The 21,890-nt window shown below is 31.5% G+C and overlaps 1 protein-coding gene across 2 annotated transcripts in view; it reads right to left on the bottom strand.

The window, feature by feature from the left end:
* The window catches only part of LOC139488611 (QRFP-like peptide receptor), a 67,865-nt gene extending 57,414 nt beyond the window's left edge, over positions 1 to 10,451 (bottom strand). The window contains exon 1 of one of the 2 annotated variants that reach the window (XM_071274338.1): positions 9,610 to 10,451. In XM_071274338.1, the coding sequence (XP_071130439.1) occupies positions 9,610 to 10,045 (436 nt within the window). In that variant the 5' untranslated portion in view covers positions 10,046 to 10,451. The remainder of the gene's footprint in view (positions 1 to 9,609) is intronic. The other variant, XM_071274337.1, reaches the window with a different exon arrangement.
* Between the last annotated feature and the right edge of the window lie 11,439 nt (positions 10,452 to 21,890).

Here is a 21,890-nt window from a genome sequence, read left to right as displayed (position 1 = left end):
GTGCGGGAATTTTTCGCTACATTGAAGACATGTAGGTGACCTTCTGCTGTTGTTTTTTTCTATGGTCGGGTTGTTGTCTCTTTGGCACATTCCCCATTTCCATTCTCAATTTTATGTATTGGAAGATTTCGAACAGAAGATATGGTACTCTTTATTTTAATATCTTATCTCGGAACGCTAAGATAAAATTAATGCAACATAACCCAATTCGGCCTTACACCAATCTTGCATATATCTCTTGCATGAAGGGGATTGCTTTCATACATTTAAGGAACATGTTCTTGCCCATGATTAGAAAAAAATCTAGAATTAATTATAAGTATATTCAATTACAGTACTGTAGATGCGAGCTTCGGATTTTTGCACTATACGAATCAGTACTTAGGAACTATCGTAAAGTTGTTTATCCCATTGCACTCGAAAGAATTCGACCGATTTTTTTTTACAGAAGTACAAATTGTCAACGTAAAATGTTAAAAAGATGGTCATAGTGAACCTTTTTACATACATGTAGCAGATTTACTGGAGTCGTGTTCCATGTTAATGTTTCGGACCATATGAGTATTTGGACCATACGCGTATGGTCGGACCATATGAGTAGATCTCGTTTTGTTATTAACGGGCTGGACCATATGAGTATTTAGACCATTTAGGTATTTTTCCATTCTTTATTCTCGTGTCATTCAACTTCACTTCAAAATGAAATGTAACTTTCATTATGACACAAGCTTCCACAATTAAGTGCACAAGTACATGCATGTAAATAAAAGAAAAACTTGATGGAAATCGTGTTTTCATGGTCCTAGCCAAAAAATGTAATCATAAGTATCGAGAGCATCTGTTAGTAATAATACAGGGCATCATGTTTACACACCAATAAATTTACGAAAAGAAGCATTGAATTCTTAATTGAAATTTTATGATATCCAATGAAAATGAAAAATTGCACATTTCCCAGTTTTTTTATACTAGAAAAAGAATGATTTAATATTTGGGATGAAACTTAATTATGGCAGGTTGTACCGTATAAACCATTTTCATATCTCCTTCCTAATTGACGATACTATAAATTTTATATTCATTGAGCATGTCATTTTTTGTCAATTATTAAAAACGAGTAGGGGTTTACTAGGAACGACATCGCGTGCAACTCCTTGCTTATAATTGTAAGACATGTTTTTGTTCTAAGAACCGACATATACATTAACTATTTTCAATGAAAATCATGAAATATAGAAAACCATTTATTAAGATTACATCAATGCAAAACTTTCCAATATTAAAATCGAACTAACAACTATTTTTATTTCATTTTGAACGTATGAAACACGGGATTTTCGAAGCAGTCAAAGTGTTGTGGATGCTTGTAGTATATAAATTATAAGAAGATTGGCCCGGTTGCCAATGAGACAACTCTTCACCAGCGACCAAGAATACTAGGAGATCAGCAGGGTACTGTACGGTCCTGGCCGATGAGTAAAACCAATAGCGCATAACTAGAGTATAAATTTTTTTCGAGCACGTAGATGCGCTTGATTAACTGTCATACGAGTAACTATTAATTGTCTTATTTCGTGACACAATCGAATAAAGACAACTTAACATCATTCTCTAATGAATCTTTACCCACAAGTTGTCAGTGTACTAGGAATATTCGGATCTGGAAGTTAGATATTTTACAAAAAAAGACATTTCTTATTTTTCCTATTCCTAATTTATGTTATAAATTTGTAAATGATGTTGTGTCAGACAGATTTTTTTGCACTGATACAAAAATACATGTAAATAAATCATTAATACGTGTCGTTGTGTTTTCCATTCTCAATTTTATCTTTAACAAATTAGAGTTTGAGTAAGAAAACACTATTATTGCATTAAGGAGACTCAAGTAATTTGTCTCGAATGACGTATTACGTACAAAATCGGAATTTCATTAGTTTGCAGGCAAATATACGCGGAAGTTAGTAAAAATGAAGTGCAAATTTTATTTTTGACAACGTCTGGATGAACTCTTGGATTACGTGATATTTAACAAAATGAAAAGAATGCTAGCTCGGCGACAGTATTGGTTGATTCTTTGTCAAAATAACAGTTTTATTAAGACCTCCCTTTCCCGAAAAAAAAACCAACAAAATAACAACAACAAGAAAAAATCTTACCTCTTGAACTTTAAACAACTCGTTAAAATTGAGAAGAAAAAAAAAATTGTAAATTACTGATGAACAACATTTTATGAAATAAAGTTTAATATAATTTTGGACTATGGACATTTGCGCTTTAAATTTTGATACACCTGTATTAAATTGAACAAACATTTGCGCTTTTGAATTGAGAAAAAGAAACTAGAACATTACTTTTGACGAAATACAAGTCAGGCCAGAATAAAACCCCTTACAGATATTGTTAATTTGTCATTATCATCATCGACCTTCCCTGACCGTCTTAAGGAAGCTCAAGTTGCACCTATTCACAAAAAGAATAGTGTTTTAGAAAAGGGAAATTATAGACCGGTAAGTGTATTACCGGCTATTTCTAAAATTTTTGAAAATGCCATAGAAGTACAATTAGTGCAGTACTTTGATAAAATCTTCAGTCCTTTTTTGGCAGCTTTTAGATCTGGTTTTGGATGTCAGTCAACTTTATTAAGAGTAATTGAAGATTGGAAATTAGCCTTAGATCAAAATAAATACCTTGCAGCTATCCTTATGGACTTGTCAAAAGCATTTGACTGTCTCCCCCATGACTTACTGCTACTGAAACTAAAAGCTTATAGTCTTTCCAAATCCTCACTTGATATGTTATATAGTTATTTAACAAAAAGAAAACAGTGTGTGAAAGTAAACCAAAATTTAAGTGGTATGCTTGACATATTTAAAGGGGTACCACAAGGTTCTATCCTTGGACCCATCCTATTTAATATTTTTATTAATGATTTGTTCTTTTTTGTAAAAAATTGTTCTTTATATAATTATGCCTATGACAATACTTTGTCAAAGTCTGGAAATTCCTTACAAGATGTAATTTCTGCTCTTGAGGAAGACAGCAATTTTTTAATACAGTGGTTTTCTTCCAATAAAATGCAGGCCAACCCAGAGAAATTTCAAGCTAGTTCTCTTGGCAAAAAAACACATGATAAAAAGATTGTGTTTGATTTGAATGGTATTTCTATATCATGTGAGGATGAGGTTAAACTACTTGGAGTTACGATTGATTTTAAATTAAACTTTAATTTACACATCTCAAATATTTGTAAAAAGGCTGCAAGGCAATTAAATGTTTTGAAAAGAATTGGGAAACATCTAAACAAACTGAGTAAGCTTACAATTTACTACTCTTTTATTATGTCAAACTTTAGTTATTGCCCTTTGACTTGGCATTTCTGTGGGGAACAAAATACCAGGAAAATAGATAAAAATACAAGAAAGAGTGCTTCGATTTATTTATGAAGACCATCAGAGCTCATACGAAACACTCCTGCAGATTTCGAACCTTCCATCATTAAAAACTCGTAGAATGCGTTCATTTGCCTTGGAGACCTTTAAAATAATTAATAAAAAATGCCCTTTATTTATTCAAGATTTAGTTGTAATAAAAAATAGTTCATATAATTTCAGGTATGTAAACACTGCTGAGGTACCTAGACCTAGAACCTCCAGTTATGGTAAAAGATCCTTTAGATTTGAGGCAGCACAAGTATGGAACTCACTTCCTAATGAGGCTCGACTCATGACTTCTTTTGACCAGTTTAGGAATTATATAAATTCCTGGTGTGGGGGTCAAAAATGTTACTGCAGTTCATGTCGTTTCCACCCAGTGCTGTCTCAAAGCTGAAATTTCTTTCTTTCTTTTTATAATGGCCTTTTGCTCTGCTTTTTATGCATTTTTATGCATTTTTTTTTTAATATATCTGCCATTAAATGCTAGTGCTTATATTTATTTATTTATTGTTTTTATGCTTTTAAGTCTGTTATATTTTATGATCCCAAGTGATTTGCTGATTCCCCCGTTTCAATGCACATAGAGGCGCTTTCCACATGAACTTTGACTCTGGAGACTCACAAATCAAATAGAGTTGCTTTCATTATATTGCATGTTTTTTTTTAGTTTTATTTGGTAGTATTTGCATGATGCTGCATGTTTTTTATGTGATAGTCGGTTAAAGAGCTCACCAGAGCTCATGTTTTCTCTGTTATTGTGTATATATATGCCGACTCGAAATAAAATTTACTTACTTTCTTAATACAAGAGCTAAATTTGTTCATTCCCTAAGCTTCAGATATCAAGCAAAAACTTATCTGTGCTCTTTTTATAAGTGTAAATCATATATTATTTGATTTTTTGATGTAGAAAATATATATACGCATCGTCAATGACAGTCATGTTACGCGACGCGACCTAACGCAAATTTTATGAGATCAATTTCTCAGTAAATTTGACCCGAGCGGGATTGAGATAATTTTTGTCATAAAATTGTATTTCATATTGGAGTATTTGAATTTAAATTTGAATAACCCTACGCAATCTAATTAAAATATAGATCTCTGATTTTGTTATCCTCATATGATCTTTGAAAGACGATCAAGCGACTTGTGATATATCTGAATTTTATTCAGAATGCACAGCACAACACTTTGCCCATATACAGTGATATTTTATGTCGTTACAAGTTGTACCTAGCTATTCTGTTTACCGCCCACTTTACCCATATACAGTCACTGTGTTATTTTATGTCGTTACAAGTTGTACCTAGCTAGTCTGTTTACCGCCCACTTTACCCATACACAGTGTTATTTTATGTCGTTACGAGTTGTACCTAGCTAGTCTGTTTACCGCCCACATTACCCTATACTCGTTGACGTAAAAAGGTAGACAAAAAGGCACTTCTGTTACTTTTGTGATAAATTACATTCAAGAATATCAAGACATCCGGAATTATTATATGCAGATTAATGGTTAAAAAATTGAGTAAACATAAAGAAAAAAAGATTGAAAGATTAGATAAAGCAAGACTGGACAAAGATCACTAATATAATATAAATCTATTAGACAAAAAGGACGGGTTTTTGATCTTGCACAGTCGGCTGTCAGACGGAATTACAGAAATGTCGTCATAAAACACACGCACCGCACCCTCTGACTATTGTAAAGAAAGTTAAAAAAGAACTATGTATCATCATCTTTTATATAAATCATGTTTATTTCTACATTATATAAATACAAGAGTGCAATCCTTCTGCTGCAAACACAATAAACGCATTTCTTTTGACAAACCGTAAAAAGTTAGTTAGTTTCAAATTACCATTTGTAATTTTCCTTATTTATTCAGTGTGACGTTGTTTTACTTTCTGCGATAGCACTGTATATATTTTGTTTCAGACCTTCGGCGCCTTTTCCCAATTGTCGAGCCAGATTAACAATTCACTTAGAATTTACTTAATATGATAAATATGCATGATAGAAGGTTTTTTTCCTAATGTGTACTTTTCGTATTTGCAGATTATGTTGATTAAGTGCTTGTTTTGTCTGATTATAACAGAATGAGGAACGGAGTCGAGCATGAACTATACTTACTTTCGTCAATGGCGACACAGGTAAAAATGGACATTACGAAAGAAGTTGTTTCTAAAACTAATTGAAATTATCATTTATAAAGACACCATATTGAACAAACCTATCTCAAAAGACGTTTTTATATGCCATTTTGATATTTAACTCCACAGTAGAACCAATATAAACTGGCTTTTAACTTGTTTAGCAAATTGATCTAAAGATATCTTGCTGGCTTTATTAATAACCTGGACATTTATCTTTAATATCCAATACATGACGTAGTTTCAATCTCATCACGTAGAAGTCACTTATAAAAGTAAACCATGTCAACCCCAACGTCAAGTAAAGGGAACAATGCAGCCTTACGTCAATATCATGAAGGTGGTACTTTTACATTTTATGCGTTCCCTGAGATGACCGTATTTATGTATTTATTTCAACTTTTAAATAAAGTAATTTCTAAATTGGCATCGTTTGTCGTGTTGACTTTTTCGTTTATCCACCAAAGTTTAAATCTAGTGGATGTGAGGATGTGAGCAATTATGGTCGACCGTCAGCAATGCGAAAAAACCCATACCTTATAGTCGACTATAAACAGCCCCGACATTGACGAATCAACGATAACCACTCAATTACATGCTCCTGAATTTGGGACTGGCACATACAGACTGTAGCGGGGTTAAATATGTTTGAAGCACAACCCTCCTTTAACAAACAACAGTGTTGTTACGTCCCGAAACAAAAGTTCATGCATGTTGAGGACGAAAACACTTAACAATAAATACTATTACAACCTTGAGGTCTAATTATAGGGTTTGACGGGGATTACGGGCGGGAAATTTGAGCTGCCACTGGAAATTTAGGTAAACTGGATAAAAACAGAATCTTAATTATGCCATGATACAGGTAATCTACGAAACCCCTTAATTATTCTCGATATTAAGTTTCATAAAATTATGAACGATTTTTTTTCGGTCATAAAGTATTTGTTATTTGAATTTTAGAAAGAGCAAATTTTAGACTAACAAAATTTGAAAAAAAACTTTACAACAGAATAGAGTATTTACAGAGAGAATGTCTCAAATAATAAAATTGAGAATGGAAATGGGGAATGTGCCAAAGAGACAACAACCCGACCATAGAAAAAAAACAACAGCAGAAGGTCACCAACAGGTCTTCAATGTAGCGAGAAATTCCCGCACCCGGAGGCGTCCCTCAACTGGCCCCTAAACAAATATATACCAGTTCAGTGATAATGAACGCCATACTAATTTCCAAATTGTACACAAGAAACTAAAATTAAAATAATACAAGACTAACAAAGGCCAGAGGCTCCTGACTTGGGACAGGCGCAAAAATGCGGCGGGGTTAAACATGTTTAGCCAATGTAGAAAAGTAAACGTAACAATACGCACATTAAAATTCAGTTCAAAAGAAGTTCGAGTCTGATGTCAGAAGATGTAACCAAAGAAAATAAACAAAATGACAATAATACATAAATAACAACAGACTACTAGCAGTTAACTGACATGCCAGCTCCAGACTTCAATTAAACTGACTGAAAGATTATGATTTCATCATATGAACATCAGGCACAATCCTTCCCGTTAGGGGTTTAGTATCATACCATCATAACATACAATGTATATGAGAAGAACATAACCCGTGTCATGCCAACAACTGGTTTTTGAATAAATGTGTTTAGTTCCGATGCAAAGACCCTATAAGTGAATCAATATTAACGCCAAAATATGCAATCTTTAATGACCTGACAACAGTATCGTAACTATATCCCTTCTGAAGTTACATGTTAATGGATCGTTGCTTTAAAGATACGACATATATGTATTTACAATGTAACAAAAGGAATTCATTTCAGTTGTTGCAAATTTTCGTTCTCACTTAATTCATATTCTATCAATCGCCCAACTTCGAATAACTCATCTTTGTACGAATGCATTAGTCATACGATAATGCAAGCCTATTTTCATTCTTCTTGAGAAGACTCTATACGAAGTCTGTCTCATATAAATAAATACATGAAGAGAATCACAGTAAATAAGCATATTCAACAATAGATATTTCTGTTAAGTAAAAGAGTCATTAGTTCTACAACCAAAAATTTTCAATAAGAAATTATTATAGATTCGTGTATCGGTTCATACATTTTGTAGGTTAGATACAAAAATAAAGGCCTTTCATAAAATCAAATTATTGCAATCTTATACAAGCATCGCATTTTTTTTTATGTCTTGGTTTGCTTGATACCAATCAGTGCACAAATAATGAAGTCTCCATATATAAAATTGACGTCATCTTTATTTTCTATAATATAATAATCTTAACCTCGATGCCTGACAATATAATGGTTTTGATCAATCTGTTTTCTTTTTATTTGAATTCAGATGAGACGTACCTCATATGTTCAACGTAATTGTTTTTGATTTACAGTTTAAATGTGTCGAAGGGGAATACGGTCGATGTAAGAAAAGAAAAAAAACATCTTCTCATATATATTATTCGTCATTTGATTTCCGCACTTGCGTTTAACTTGGTTACATTTTTACAGGTTCAATATGAAGAGAAAGATCTGCGTACCCTTCCGGAGAACCTGACATCATCGCAGATTTTTTTGTGGGGTTCATATTGCTTAGTCTTTAGTACCTGTGTTTGTATGCCGTAGTTTTTGTTTTTGTTATTTCGTCTTTTTCCGTGGCGCCAGATTGTCATCGACTAACGAGAATTTATATCCTTTTTCTGGCGTCCTCTGCCCCCTGTTTGTATGCAAGGTTGAAATTTTTCTTCAATATATTCATCTTACAAATACATGTCCGAATAACAATGTGTTAATATATCTATACATTGTTTTTATATCTGACTTCAGACGCAATATTCGTTAATTTAAATTTAATGTACACAGAAACACTAGCAATAAAAGTCGGTGAATTGAGAGCGCCCACCTCGATAAATTGACATTATAGAATAAAGATAAACAGTTGCGTTAATTTATCTAGAATTAATTATAACGTACCTCAGAATGCATGCAGTTGCTGCGGTTTAACGTACTTAAACTACTGATACATAGATTATGCTTTAATGTAGACTGTAACAAAGTTAAGAGTACAAAGTTTTTTAGAAGAAAATTTTGCGGTTGTTTTATTCTTCTATTAAATTATAAATTTATCACTTTGTTTTTATTTTTTCACACAGCAAATGACCTTTATGGGAAGATTGAATTAAAATATATAACATAACATTCGATAGCAATCTTAATAATAATTTTATATTGCGACTAAAATTTATTACAAAGTTTGTTCATATACTGAATTTCATGCAACAAAAACTCTGTGCCATGGGCAGGTTTGGGTGAAATGTCAAAGTCAATGAAATGAAATGTAAAATCATATACCAGATCTCTTCTATAAAACACGAGAAGTTCTGCGGTTCTGTTATAAGAACTGGAGCCAAAACAATTGATTTTAACGATAATATTCTTGTTTTATAAGTTCCAGGTGAATTGGTTTTTACAAACCAGAGTAATGCAACTGTCAGCGGAGGAAACTAAAAGAAACGTAGATTTTTTAAATACCTCTGAAGATAAAAATAATGTTCTTGTTCTCAATCTACATTGAAGTTAGATTTTTGTGTTTATACATTTCAGTAAAACATTTGTATAACTTTAGGAAACCAACTTATAGTAGGAAACTAGTCAAAGGCAGAATAACAAAAATACCAAACTCCGAGGAAAATTCTAAATTTCAAGTCCATAAGCAAATGGCAAAATCAAAAGCTAAAACAATACAAACGAATTGATAATAAATGTCGAATTCCTGACTAGGTACAAGTATTTGCTTATGTAGAAAATGGTAATATACTAAAATAAACCTAGTTTTATATCTAGCTAAACCTCTCACATGACATTCGCATATAATTTTATTATATTGACAACAGGATGTGTCAACAAAACAAACAGACATAATAGGTACCAATGTCAAAAATTAAAATACTTGAATTAACTTGAAACATTAAGTTCGTTTCAATTTGTTATCTGTGACTTACCTTGAGCAAAACTGTTGACTTTACAGAAAAAAGATCCCAGTATCCATCCCTCTGATAAATCGCTTACAAGGTTTACCCAAGTACAGGACAAAGTCACCAATAAATCTGAAGCAGCTAAATTCACAATGTAATAATTAGTAGTTGTCCTCATCCGTTTGTTTTTCGCAACAACTAAAATTATAAGAATATTTCCAATGACGGATACCAATATCATTAAGGAATAAACAAATATTTTCGAACTTGCTTCCCATAACGGAACTTTTCTGAACTCTTTAGGATACGGATGTAGACGCGAATCTAAATTGTCCACCGTCGTCTTTTCGAAAGACATTGTGCTAGTTCCAAAATAGTTAGTATCCAAAGAATAGTTCGAAACGTTTGTTTCGAATCCGCTCATTTTGATTAATAAAGACGATAATAGTTCTGTTTCATTCATTTTTCCACCTGTTTAGCCTTATTCAGTAGGCACATCTTAAAAAAAAAACACGCAATAATTAATTACACTTCAAAAACAAATCTTAATATTATCAACGGAAATCTGACAGTTAAAGAATTCAAACTGATTGAAGTTCGTCTATTTGATGAAACAGTTTATGAAACTGCTGAATCGTAAAAGTTGTATTACAGTCAAATGTGTGAAGAATTTTTCCAATAAAACTATTATCCAAACCTTACGATTTCTAAGTGGGAAAAGATTGATGTCACCACATAACCCATAAACAATACAAGTCGACAATTTGCCATAAGTGAACCATCGATCTACCAATTATTTTATCCAATCTGAAATGATCTATTAACAAATCATATACATACAACTTAACGGGACACCATCCTTTTGCTGTATCTAGAATAAGTATTATATTATCAAATAATTTCCGGTTTCTTCTGTCATCTTCTTCATAGAGTCAAATTATGTACATTAGTTTGTGTTTTTGTTTAATTATCTGAAAGTAAATCGAACTGTTTGATTGTCTGTATGTAATAAAAAGTTAATTTCAGAAGTACAGAATTATCATGAGAATAATTTATGAAATGAAATGAAAGCAACAATAGGTAATGAGATACAATATTGAAATAACAACGTCTCGGTCTTGTCAAGTCTCTACAGGCGAACGAAAGCGCTAGGCGATACAATACCTTTTATATTAACTCAGTTAATTTTTATGTCTGATCATTGATGTATTATTAATTTTTTGATAATTTAGCTTTGATAATTCAAATTTTGGCTTAAATTTAATGTATGACTAAAAGTATATTACTAGACGTTGTTAAAGTCCTCCGATTCATTTTTTTTCAATCTTTTAAAGACTGTCAGAAATGAATAGTTGATATAAATCGTCCCTCCCTCTCTGGTATTCAGATATATAACTAATTGACATGTAGATGTTATTATTTTGACATTTTTGAGTTAAGATGTATTTTATTTTACTATCAACGCAAAGAAAAATAAACTGAAAAAAATAAATGTATTCGCCCGTTGCTTATATTGTCTATGATATATGCTATTTGTACCAGTCTGGTATTCCTCATTGCATGTCTGTTCTATTTCAGTTCAGAATAATAATAAACAATCATACAGTTTGTTTAATTTGAAACTCATCCTTATTGATAATTTGTTTGATACAACTGTGCTAAGATAAACAAAATAGCGACTTTTACATTTTTGTACCTGCAGCTATTATTCTTACTGATAACGAAATTCCACAGGAAATATCAGAAATATTATAAAAGATTTTACGGTATAGAAAATTGAACGGCGTTATACATTAACACATTAGTGGTATTAATTAAAGCGAACGTTTTAATTGAGTGTATTGCCATTCGCTACGTAGCGTTAAGTACCTAGATAAAATGTTTTTAATAAGCTCCACAGCAACCACTAAAATTGCATTACTGTGTTAACAATGAAAATGGTTTTGTTTTCAAATTTAGGTTAGAAAAGCTGTCGGATAATTTGTTACTCGACGGTTATATTTTAAAGAAAAATAATCGCATTTCAATATTTTTGTTATTAATAACCTATATACCTGATACATGTATATAGGTCACAATTACGATAAAAGTGTACATTAAAATTTTATATTTAAAACAGTAAAACTAAATCAAATATGCAGCTGTATTCAATATAGAATATATATACCAAACTGAGAGAGCAACAATAGATCATACATGAAATATGACGTGGCTCTGTACTTTTACATCCCGTCATTGTGTTATTGTACTATAGTAAAATTTGTATATTCTTGTCTTTAATTTTTGCTAATATGTTTGGTCTAAATGCCAATTTGTGCTTTTTTGTTACATATTGGTTTTTGTTTTTTTTAGTGATTAAGATTTTAACACAATGATGACTGCTGTAATATTGACATTGTAACCTAATATGTCGGTTTGTTTTGTTCACGCATCGTTGTCAATATAATGGAATTTGATGCGACTGTCATACAAGTGAGAGTTTACCTAGCTCTAAAACCAGGTTCAATCCACCATTTTCTACATAAGAAAATATTTTTACCTAGTCACAGGAATATGATAGTTGTTATTCATTCGTTTGATGTGTTTGAGCTTTTGGTTTTGCCATTTGATGACGGACTATTGTGTTATATTTTGTAATTTTACTTTTTTTCTCAAATTTAGTGCCATTTGTTGTTTGCTGAGCAATGCTTTAAAATAAGGATGCAACTATAACACTTAACGAGGGACCTGTTTCTGATGTCGCTCCTCCGTCTTCTAGATGAAATAAATCCGTGACTCTGCCATGATGGTTGTAAGAAAACAGAATTTTGTTATTCTTCTAACGATTCTTCATCTTGGTGAGTTGGGGAAACTAACTAATTGTAGGTGATCCTGTCCGTCAGAACCATTGTTTTGATTTGAATGCATTCTATTCCCCTCTTGTTTTCGTGACACTGCCATTTAAAGCTTGGGCTTATGACAAATGTGGGTCCTTAACATTATCAACATTACATTTTTGCAATAAAAATCGTTAGGGACCTTATTTTACTTAAATATTTCGTATTGTATGAATTTTGATAAGATTTTCAAACATGTGGTAAGATAAAAGAAACTAATCAGTTGTTTGAAATTAAACGCCAAATATCTCATCTTAGAAATAGAAAAGTAAATGTGTGCTTGGATCTGCTTCTATATGAACACAGGCTAAATTGTTTAACAGACAGTATATTTGATGTGGACATTGAAATATAAACACCCTTAATCCTCGCAAATTAATCCATTATTGGCCGGACATAGTAATTTTAACATCTAATTAACATCGTGACTTCATCCGATGACCATACGAATACTAAAAATACCACAGCTAATACAAAACGTACTGTAATTTAATTGGTGTTTTAGTATTTGTCATTAAGCTGTACGTACTAAATTTCAAGTGTTTTGACTAATGGGAGACAGATTTAAGAATCAATAAGGTTTAAATAAAGTGCGGAAAGATAAAAATATCACGAGGAATTATTTGTGAAATTACATGACTTTCTTATAAAAAATCATTTTTGAAATCTTGTGTAAAATATAAGCATAATATACTGATGGCGAATCGTTAAAATGTCTCAAACTTTTAGAGATAAAGTTGTCATCTGATATGTAATATTTCAGATTTTGTCTCCTATTGACGATAGTGAAATTTTAAACATGGCGACTGTTGCCTGAATATCGTATTGACTGCAGTACCCCTATTTTTGATTTTTTACCTTTTATTTTGTTCACACGTTGTTTTGAATGGCAATATAAAGGAATTTAATGCGAATGAGAGGTAAAGCTAGCTATAAAACATGGTTTACTCCACCATTTTCTACATACATGTATGAAATGGCCTGTACCAAGTCAGGAAAATGACAGTTGTTATCCATTCGTTTGGTGTGTTTGGGCTTTAATTTTGATACTTAACTTTCTGTTTTTGAATTGTCCTCGGAGTTCACTTGTTTTGCTATTTTACTTTTCAGAAAGCGTACACCATATCGACAAAGTCGATCTGTTTTTTCTTGGGGTTCATAGTTTTCAATTGTTTTTTGTTTTTTTTTATCTTGACTTGTATGATCTAAATGATCTTATGGGATTTGAACAGAGGTATTCACCATTCCAAATAATATATTATCATATTCCCAGTTGTAAAAATACCAGGATGGGAGTGAAAATCGTCGGAATCAGGGATGGGGTAATCGTAATCTGTAATCGTAATCGATTGTAATTGAATACATTTTTTCCAGTAATCGACAGTAATCTGTAATCAAAGACATTTTCGATTACATGTAATCGTAATTTAATCGATTACAGCAAAAATCATGATGTAATCACCAAGTACTTTCGATTACATTTCGATTACTTTGGTAAAACAGTTTGATGAAATATAACCTTTTTTAATTGAAAATATGTATGTTTTCATCACTTTGTAGTACTGATATAACTTTTATATTTCTATCTATTGCCCCAAACTGCATTATGATCAACCAGATCCCCTACCATAATTTACTTTATATATAGCTTTTAAAACAAATGGATTTATGTCATTGTCAATAATTCAACACCTTTTATATTAAGATAAGAAAATAGATTTGAAATCAGAAAATAGATTTAAAATAAGAAATGTGTCTTTTAAAGTTAAGTTCTGCACTTCCTTTAAGTAGTGAGCCTATTTGAATTTATTAAAGTCCTAAAAGCATAATTTTCGAAAAGATTTAAGCTTAGAACAGATAAACCGTTGATTTCTTATAATGTTATGATATCCATGTATATAAAAAAATAAGAAAGTACACAAAATCCTTCTAACAATGAACCAATTGCAATGGCTATGCATTAAAATTCTTTTCAGAAAAAGATTCATGTATCCCTCTTTGAAACTATAAATATATACTGTTTATAATTTTATTAGAGAATAAAGAAATCTTATCAAACTTCTTGTCTTCACTAATCAGATGATCAAAGTCTTCTAATCACTATATAAGACACAAATTTTTTTTTTCAATTACTGTATGTCTAATTAAGAAGGAGATTTTCATTATTTTGCCCAAGGTAATGAACTGTACTCCATTGACAATTTTATAACGTATAATTAGGGTGGTTATCCAAACAAAAGGATTAAATCTTGCCTGTCATTATAATTATAAACTTTGATCTTTAAAATTAGCTGAAATAATTAATAATTCTACTTTTTTATATTTTCTTCAGAGAAAACTTCCAACCTTGTAAATAACTATGCTAAAATATACCTGCCTTTTTTTAATGAATATAAACAAAAAAGCTAACTTAAGTCAGTACCAAAGCAAAATTATTGAAAAAACCTTAAACATATGTATATATAAGTGATTGATGTAATGCGATGTCATCTCTCATTCATGTTGAAAGTAAAAATTTCAAGATTTTTTTAATAATTCTGATCCTCATCTCAGTAAGAAATTCCATCTAGATAATAACTGTCAACTTATAATTTGTAAACAATGCTTTTAATGCTGTGTTTTGGTAAAGTTCTAAATTTCCACTATACAAATGCGATCATGATCAACACAATTGTGTTTAACTTTCTCTATTTTTTTTTTAAATTTGATGCATGTTATTGACAGTAATTGAAAAGTAATGTAATTACTTTTGATAAAGTAATCAATTGCAATCGATTGCATACAAAAATCTGAGTAATCGATTATTAATCGATTGCACAAAATACCTTCATGTAATCGATTATTAATCGATTACATTTGTCAGTAATCGTGCCCATCCCTGGTCGGAATTGGATACTTTACCAAATAAACGAATCGAGTTCTTATCCGGCGGATGATAATTGATTTCCTCATAATATTTCAGTTTTACCGAGTAGCAGACATATGACAAAATACACATAAAGGATACTCATTTATGAGTACGACAAACGCGTGTTTATAATGGAATTTTATGCGACTTTCAGACCAGTGAAAGGTTTAGCTAGCTATAAATTCAGGTTTAATGCACCATTTTCTACTTACGAAAATGCCTGTACCTAGTTAGGAATTTGACAGTTGTTAAACATTCGTTGGATGTGTTTGAGCTTATGATTTTGCCATTTGATGACGAAATTTCCGTTTTGGATTTTATTCAGAGTTCGGTATTTTTGTTATTTGACTTTTTGGATAACATTCGAATTTGCAGATAAAAAACTGAACATAAAAACATCTCTAAAAGTATTGCTAAATCTGGTTTGGTAATTGAAACGTTGTGTACAGGGTTATGTTAAAATGACTTCAAATTAATAAATCGGTGTTTTTTTTGGAAAGTAGGTCGAAAAAAAATATTCCCTTGAATTGTCAGTTGTAGGTAATTAATCCTATATTTTATTGCAGTAAACATTTCTGTGTCATAAACATATGTCTCTGGTATTTCAAAACACCATTATTTTTTATTTGCGATTTCTATAGAATATTTTGAGGTTACATGGTGACTAAACCTTATGCACAGATAAAATGAGGGGAGAAATTCGATTGGTTAACTTCCAATGATGGTTATTTTCTTATATGCAATGAAATGTTATGTGAATTTTTTTTATAGTACTAAAAAGGATAAAACTTTACTCATGCCAAGTATTTCTTTATTTGAAACAAAGATAAAACCTGCACATTTTTTTGAAAAGTGCAAATTTAACAAAGACTAATAGAGGAAAATCAATGTTGGTATTACACCTATAGTAACATCAGCACAAAAGGGCTGCTTTTAACGAATATTTTCAAAACAGCACCATTAAAATATTTGAGAACGCTCATTCAAATGTTTTAAATCAATAGTACTGTTTTAATTCATTCATCGGCCCAAAAAATCAAAAAGAATTCTTCATAAACATAAAGAAGAAATAAAACTGTTCATAGTTTTTTTCATTAAGCAGCTTTGGCTATAACTGTGTTTTAACTGAAGCTGATAGAACATGACGATTATTCAATTGAAATAAAGTCATCAAAGACAGAGAGCGTATAGTTTTGGTACAACAGACACGCGTTTTTTTTTTCATAAGACTCTTCATTGGCGCTCGAATACAAAGTTCAAATAGACTTAAACCATAAACTGGAAAATTTGTGACAGATACGTTTAAGGCAACCTATTTTTGGATGTAAATACAAATCATTTGATTTACTTAAGCAAGACACTGACACTCTATATACCAACCATTAAATGAGGGCGGATAATGAATTTGTTTAATGATAATTTCAGTAGTTCTTCTGATATATATTTAGGTTACTTCTCTTGAACTGAGTTTTAATATGCGTATTGTTATGCGTTTACTTTTCTACATTGGCTAGAGGTATAGGGGGAGGGTTGAGATCTCATAAACATGTTTAACCCCGCCGCAATTTTGCGCTTGTCCCAAGTCAAGAGCCTCTGGCCTTTGTAAGTCTTGTATGATTTTTTATTTTAGTTTCTTGTGTATAATTCGGAGTTTAGTATGACGTCCATTATCACTGAACTAGTATACATATTTTTTAAGAGGCCAGCTGAAGGACGCCTCCGGGTGCGGGAGTTTCTCGCTACATTGAAGACCCATTGGTGGCCTTCTGCTGTTGTCTGCTCTATGGTCGGGTTGTTGTCGCTTTTACACATTCCCTATTTCCTTTCTAAATTTTATGTTTGGAAATTGAAATACACAATATTTGTTCTCTCAATAGTATCATCTGGGATAAGAAAACACCATATAAGGGGGCAATTAATATTCAACAACCCAATCATGGAAATTTGTTAATGGAAGAAATAAAAGCATTTAAAAATTAAGAAAACCTGGTATTTGAATAAAAGATTATGCATTAATACTTAACCAGTAAAATACAGTTGTCTTTGATTAACAAATCGAAACAAATAAAAAGAACAGATATTATTCATTGAGAATAATTATTGTTATACAACATGTTTAATACAGTTTTATCAAGAATTTAGGTGTCTGGAATTAAGTTGCTAAAACATATGACCCATTTAAGCTCAGTAGAGATACCAGAATCACTAAACGATCAGTGTAATGCAGATATTATGTAGCAGTTACGAACGTTAAATCCAAATATATAAAATCAAATCAACTTGTGTAACCAATATAGACTTACAATGATTAAGAACAGAAAATGATTTAGTTATCATTTTTTTATGTCACAAATAGGCGTTTAATATACCAAAATACTTTTTTTTCACTTTTTATTTTATATAAACCGCTATCTGACACCAGTCATAGTTGTCAGAGAATCAAAAACTCCACGGCACTTATAACATTTTGTCATTACCAATACTCGTCTAGGTTACCCCTCCTTAATAAAATGTAGAAATTTATGACAATATTAAGATCGTAATTAGCAATTTCTCAATTACTTGTACTTCATAATTTCGAAATTGTTAGTCTAATGTTAGCCCTTGTGAAAAACAAAAGTAGCATGCCGTAATGTCCTATGTACTTACAAAGTATATTTACCAAACTGTACCAGCTGTTGCGCGTTAGGCGAGGGAAAGTTTGATTACCGTTAAAACAGTTATTCTTTTCATATATCCTTGTTAGCATGTTATACCTGTTTAATTCCAATGAATGCTCTTTTTATTCACCTTGGCGTGATAATTTTTTATTGTTATCAGGTATCCTATGGATTGTATACTTGACTGTATACAAGTTGTATGTGTAATGGAATTCATATGTCCCTCAGTGTCTCTGACGAACCACTTAAAAACTGCTACGGCTAGAAAGTTGTCCGTAGTGGCGACACAAGTTTATATAAAAATACTTTCAAAGGTGCACACTATTCTGACACCCGCAAATTTTCAAATTCAATATCACGTTCATTTGCCAAACATTGTCCCCGTAACAATTTCACTACGATATTTATAGACTTTATTTTTATAGTGAATGTTTTAAAGATGATTCAGTTCTTCACAAGAAGCATCTGCTGAACTGAACGGCCATTATTATCATCTAAACAAAATACAGTATTATTACATAAGGTGGATTTATTTTTAAAATACCAGTCCTGTTTAAGTGACTCTTTTCCACAAATAATGTCTAATAAATTGAATCATTATTCCAAAAATCAACTAGCATATTTAAAGTTTGTCAGGTATCTGAATCTGTTAAATATATAACGGTTCTATCAGGTATAGGCTCTTGCCTTTGAAATTTTATTCAATTTTGCAGGAACTATACATTTATAATCTACAGACCAAGTATTGAGAAATTGTGTGTTTGCCTCCCTACACAGACGGATAAATACCGTCTCGTCCCATTTTTCCGAATATGACTTACCGAATTAGACATCTTGGTTTGTACTAGCATGAGCAACGTGACGGGTGCCCTATATGGAGCAGAATCCGATTACGTACCCTGTCGGAGCACCTGCGATCACTCCCAGTTTTTGAAGGGGTCCGTGTAACTAAGTCTTTAGTTTTCGATGTTGTATTTTTTGGACTTTTGTTTTTCTGATTAAGTTTTTATTTTATTTTCTAACCATGTCGTTGTCAGTTTATTTTCCACTTATGAGTTTCCAATGTCCAATGGGTATCTTTGGTTTTACAATAATTCTAAATTTAGACTTTGAACTTTTCACTCGTTGGCAATGCATGTTGACTGACTCTTCAAATATACCAGGCTTGTACTATGCGTTGTCTATATGCTTTTTTGTGCTTCTTTGTAACATATTTCTTTGTTTTTATAGTAATTAAGGTTATAACACAATTTTGACTGCTGTATCCCTTATTTTGATATTTTTACCTATTATAACTGTTTGTTTTTCACACTATTAGTTTAAACATATTCAATTAAAGTGGATTGGGAAACAAGATTTGCAACTTATATTAATCCCTTTCCACTTTGCGGGTGCGAGTGCTGCCTTGTAGCGGCATTAGCCTGCTCTTTTTCGAAATCTACAAGGGTGTCTTTAACGTGCAAGAAATATGGATCTCTCCTAACACGGGTCAGCCATTTATCGTCCCCTTCCGACGGACTATCATCGTTTCCTCAAGACCATACTCGCAAATAGTGTCAAGGTGCGCCGAAAATTCTGTCCCTGTAATTTTCATCCCAGACGGGAATCGAACCAGGAACCTTTGTGTTAGTAGTCCGATGCACTAACCACTACACCACGGCGGCTCGCACTATTGTCAATATAATGAAATTTTATGCGAGTGAGAGATTTAGCTAGCGATACAACCAGGTTTAATCCACCATTATTTACATAAGAAAATGCCTGTACTGTACCAAATCAGGAATATGAAAATTTGTATCCATTCGTTTCATTTATTTGAGCTTTTTTTTATTTTGCCGTTTTTAAGTGACTTTCCGTTTTGAATATTCCTCAGAGTTCGTTTTTTTTTTGTGATTTAACTTTTTATAAAATGTTGACGATTTTAACATTGTGATGCTGAAGTATAATAATTGTATTAAAAATTGGTAAAATTATAATATAATTTGTTATTCAACTTTGATTACGTCAGGTTTTCATAAAATTAGCTTTTCATCTCTATCTGTTTGTTAAGTGTGTCCACTTATTATTGCATTTTCCATGAATTTTATACTTTTTTGTACAAGTTGTGTCTCAGGGTCAAAGCATCTTGAGACAAACGTGATGAATTCAATTTCCAGTCGTAAATTGCTTTTACTGATTGAGTGCTTTAACTGGTATCAAAATAAGATATCTCAAAGCTTCTTTATTTCCTGAACCATAGTTTTCAGTTGTGGCTTCAGATGTTTCATGAATGTCCTTTGTCAAGAGCACCCAGCTGTATATCAGTGGCTTGTATTATTTTAATTCAAATTTCTATGTAACATGTTGTGGACTTTTCAAGTCTGTCATTCAATTGAAAATTTACCTCATTCCCTATGTATTGTGTTGAGTTTGTTTAATTTACGACTTCCTTTTTTGTTTTTATTTTTTTTCTGTTTTGTAGCACTGATTTATTTCGTTTTTTTGTGTTTGGATAGTAAGAAGATGTTGATCATTATTTTTTTCAAATTTTGTCTTCTTTGGGTAGCGTAAAAATTCCAGAAATTCTGTCCTAGTTATGAATATGTAACGTCACAGTTCCCAAATAGCATCGAATACCCAAATTACGCCTATTCAACAAAAATGCTGCGGAAATCTTACAAGTTTTCTTTGAGGATTAAAAATTTGCACCGTTATGATTTGCCATTATACAAGTCTTTCATTATAGATAAGTGTACTTATGAAGTATTCATTTGGAAAAGTAAATTGACAGAAACGTCGCTAAGCGATGTTCTTAAAGTTTCATCTTTTGAAAATGAGCAAAATAATTATGTTACGAGTATGCTTTTCTTAATGAATAGTAGACATTGGCAAAAGTTATTTTCAAATTATTCTACATATTTAAAGAAATAAAAAAAACGTTGGTAAAAAAACTGTCGAAATAGGTGCAATTTGAGTACCCTCTCGTTACACGAGTTAATAATGCAAAGGTGGTTTCCAATGAAGGCGTGAAAATAACAATTTACACAGAAATTGTTTCAAAAATAGAAAGTCAAAAGTCATGTGCAAAGGGATAACTATCAGTATTTTATTTCTACAAAAGCGACCAAGCAATATTTAATGCAACAGTACACTCAATTTATAAACGTACTCAATGAGTGATATAAAACACACAGAATTTAAGCTGTACCCTCATGAATTTAACTTCCATAAGAAAAAAGTATTTTACTTAACTCCCCTACGGAAGTGTACGAATTGAATAATTTTGTAACAATAACAAAAATTAGGCATAATATCGCTCGTATTATAATCGGAAGTATCCACTTGTATAGCAAATACACTTGTCTTTAAATAAAGAATAGGTAAAGAACCTATTCGGCAAGGTCATGTTTATTCTGTTAATACATATTCCTAATCTGATTTTCATTCATTCATAAAAACAATATGTTTGTCAAAAAATATATGTTTGCTCAATGACGTGACATATGTATAACATTTATTTACGCCATTCATGATCAGAACTAATTGTTATGTTATTAAGAAGTGGACTTAATAGAATACAGAAGACAATTGTTTACAAGTTTTGTTATTCGCTGTAGTAACCGAGTAACGATGTGGTGTCATTCTCTGTTTGTCAAATGATAATTGCTTTTCATGCAGCTGTCGACTAATTCGTGGAGAAATTACGAGGTAAAAAATCAAAAATATATTTGTTTTCGAAGAAAAAATCTACAAATTAATTATATACATAACGGGCCCATTTCTTTTATCGTTATTCTATAAACAGTGTATCCGTTGAAATCATTACAGGAACTGTATAAAAAGTCGTGAAATTAGATTAACGAGAGGTACTTTAAGTAGTATCAT

Source organism: Mytilus edulis, chromosome 9 (genome assembly GCF_963676685.1).
Source record: "Mytilus edulis chromosome 9, xbMytEdul2.2, whole genome shotgun sequence".
In the NCBI taxonomy this organism is placed as follows: domain Eukaryota; kingdom Metazoa; phylum Mollusca; class Bivalvia; order Mytilida; family Mytilidae; genus Mytilus; species Mytilus edulis.
This window is presented reverse-complemented; position numbering and strand designations above follow the sequence as displayed.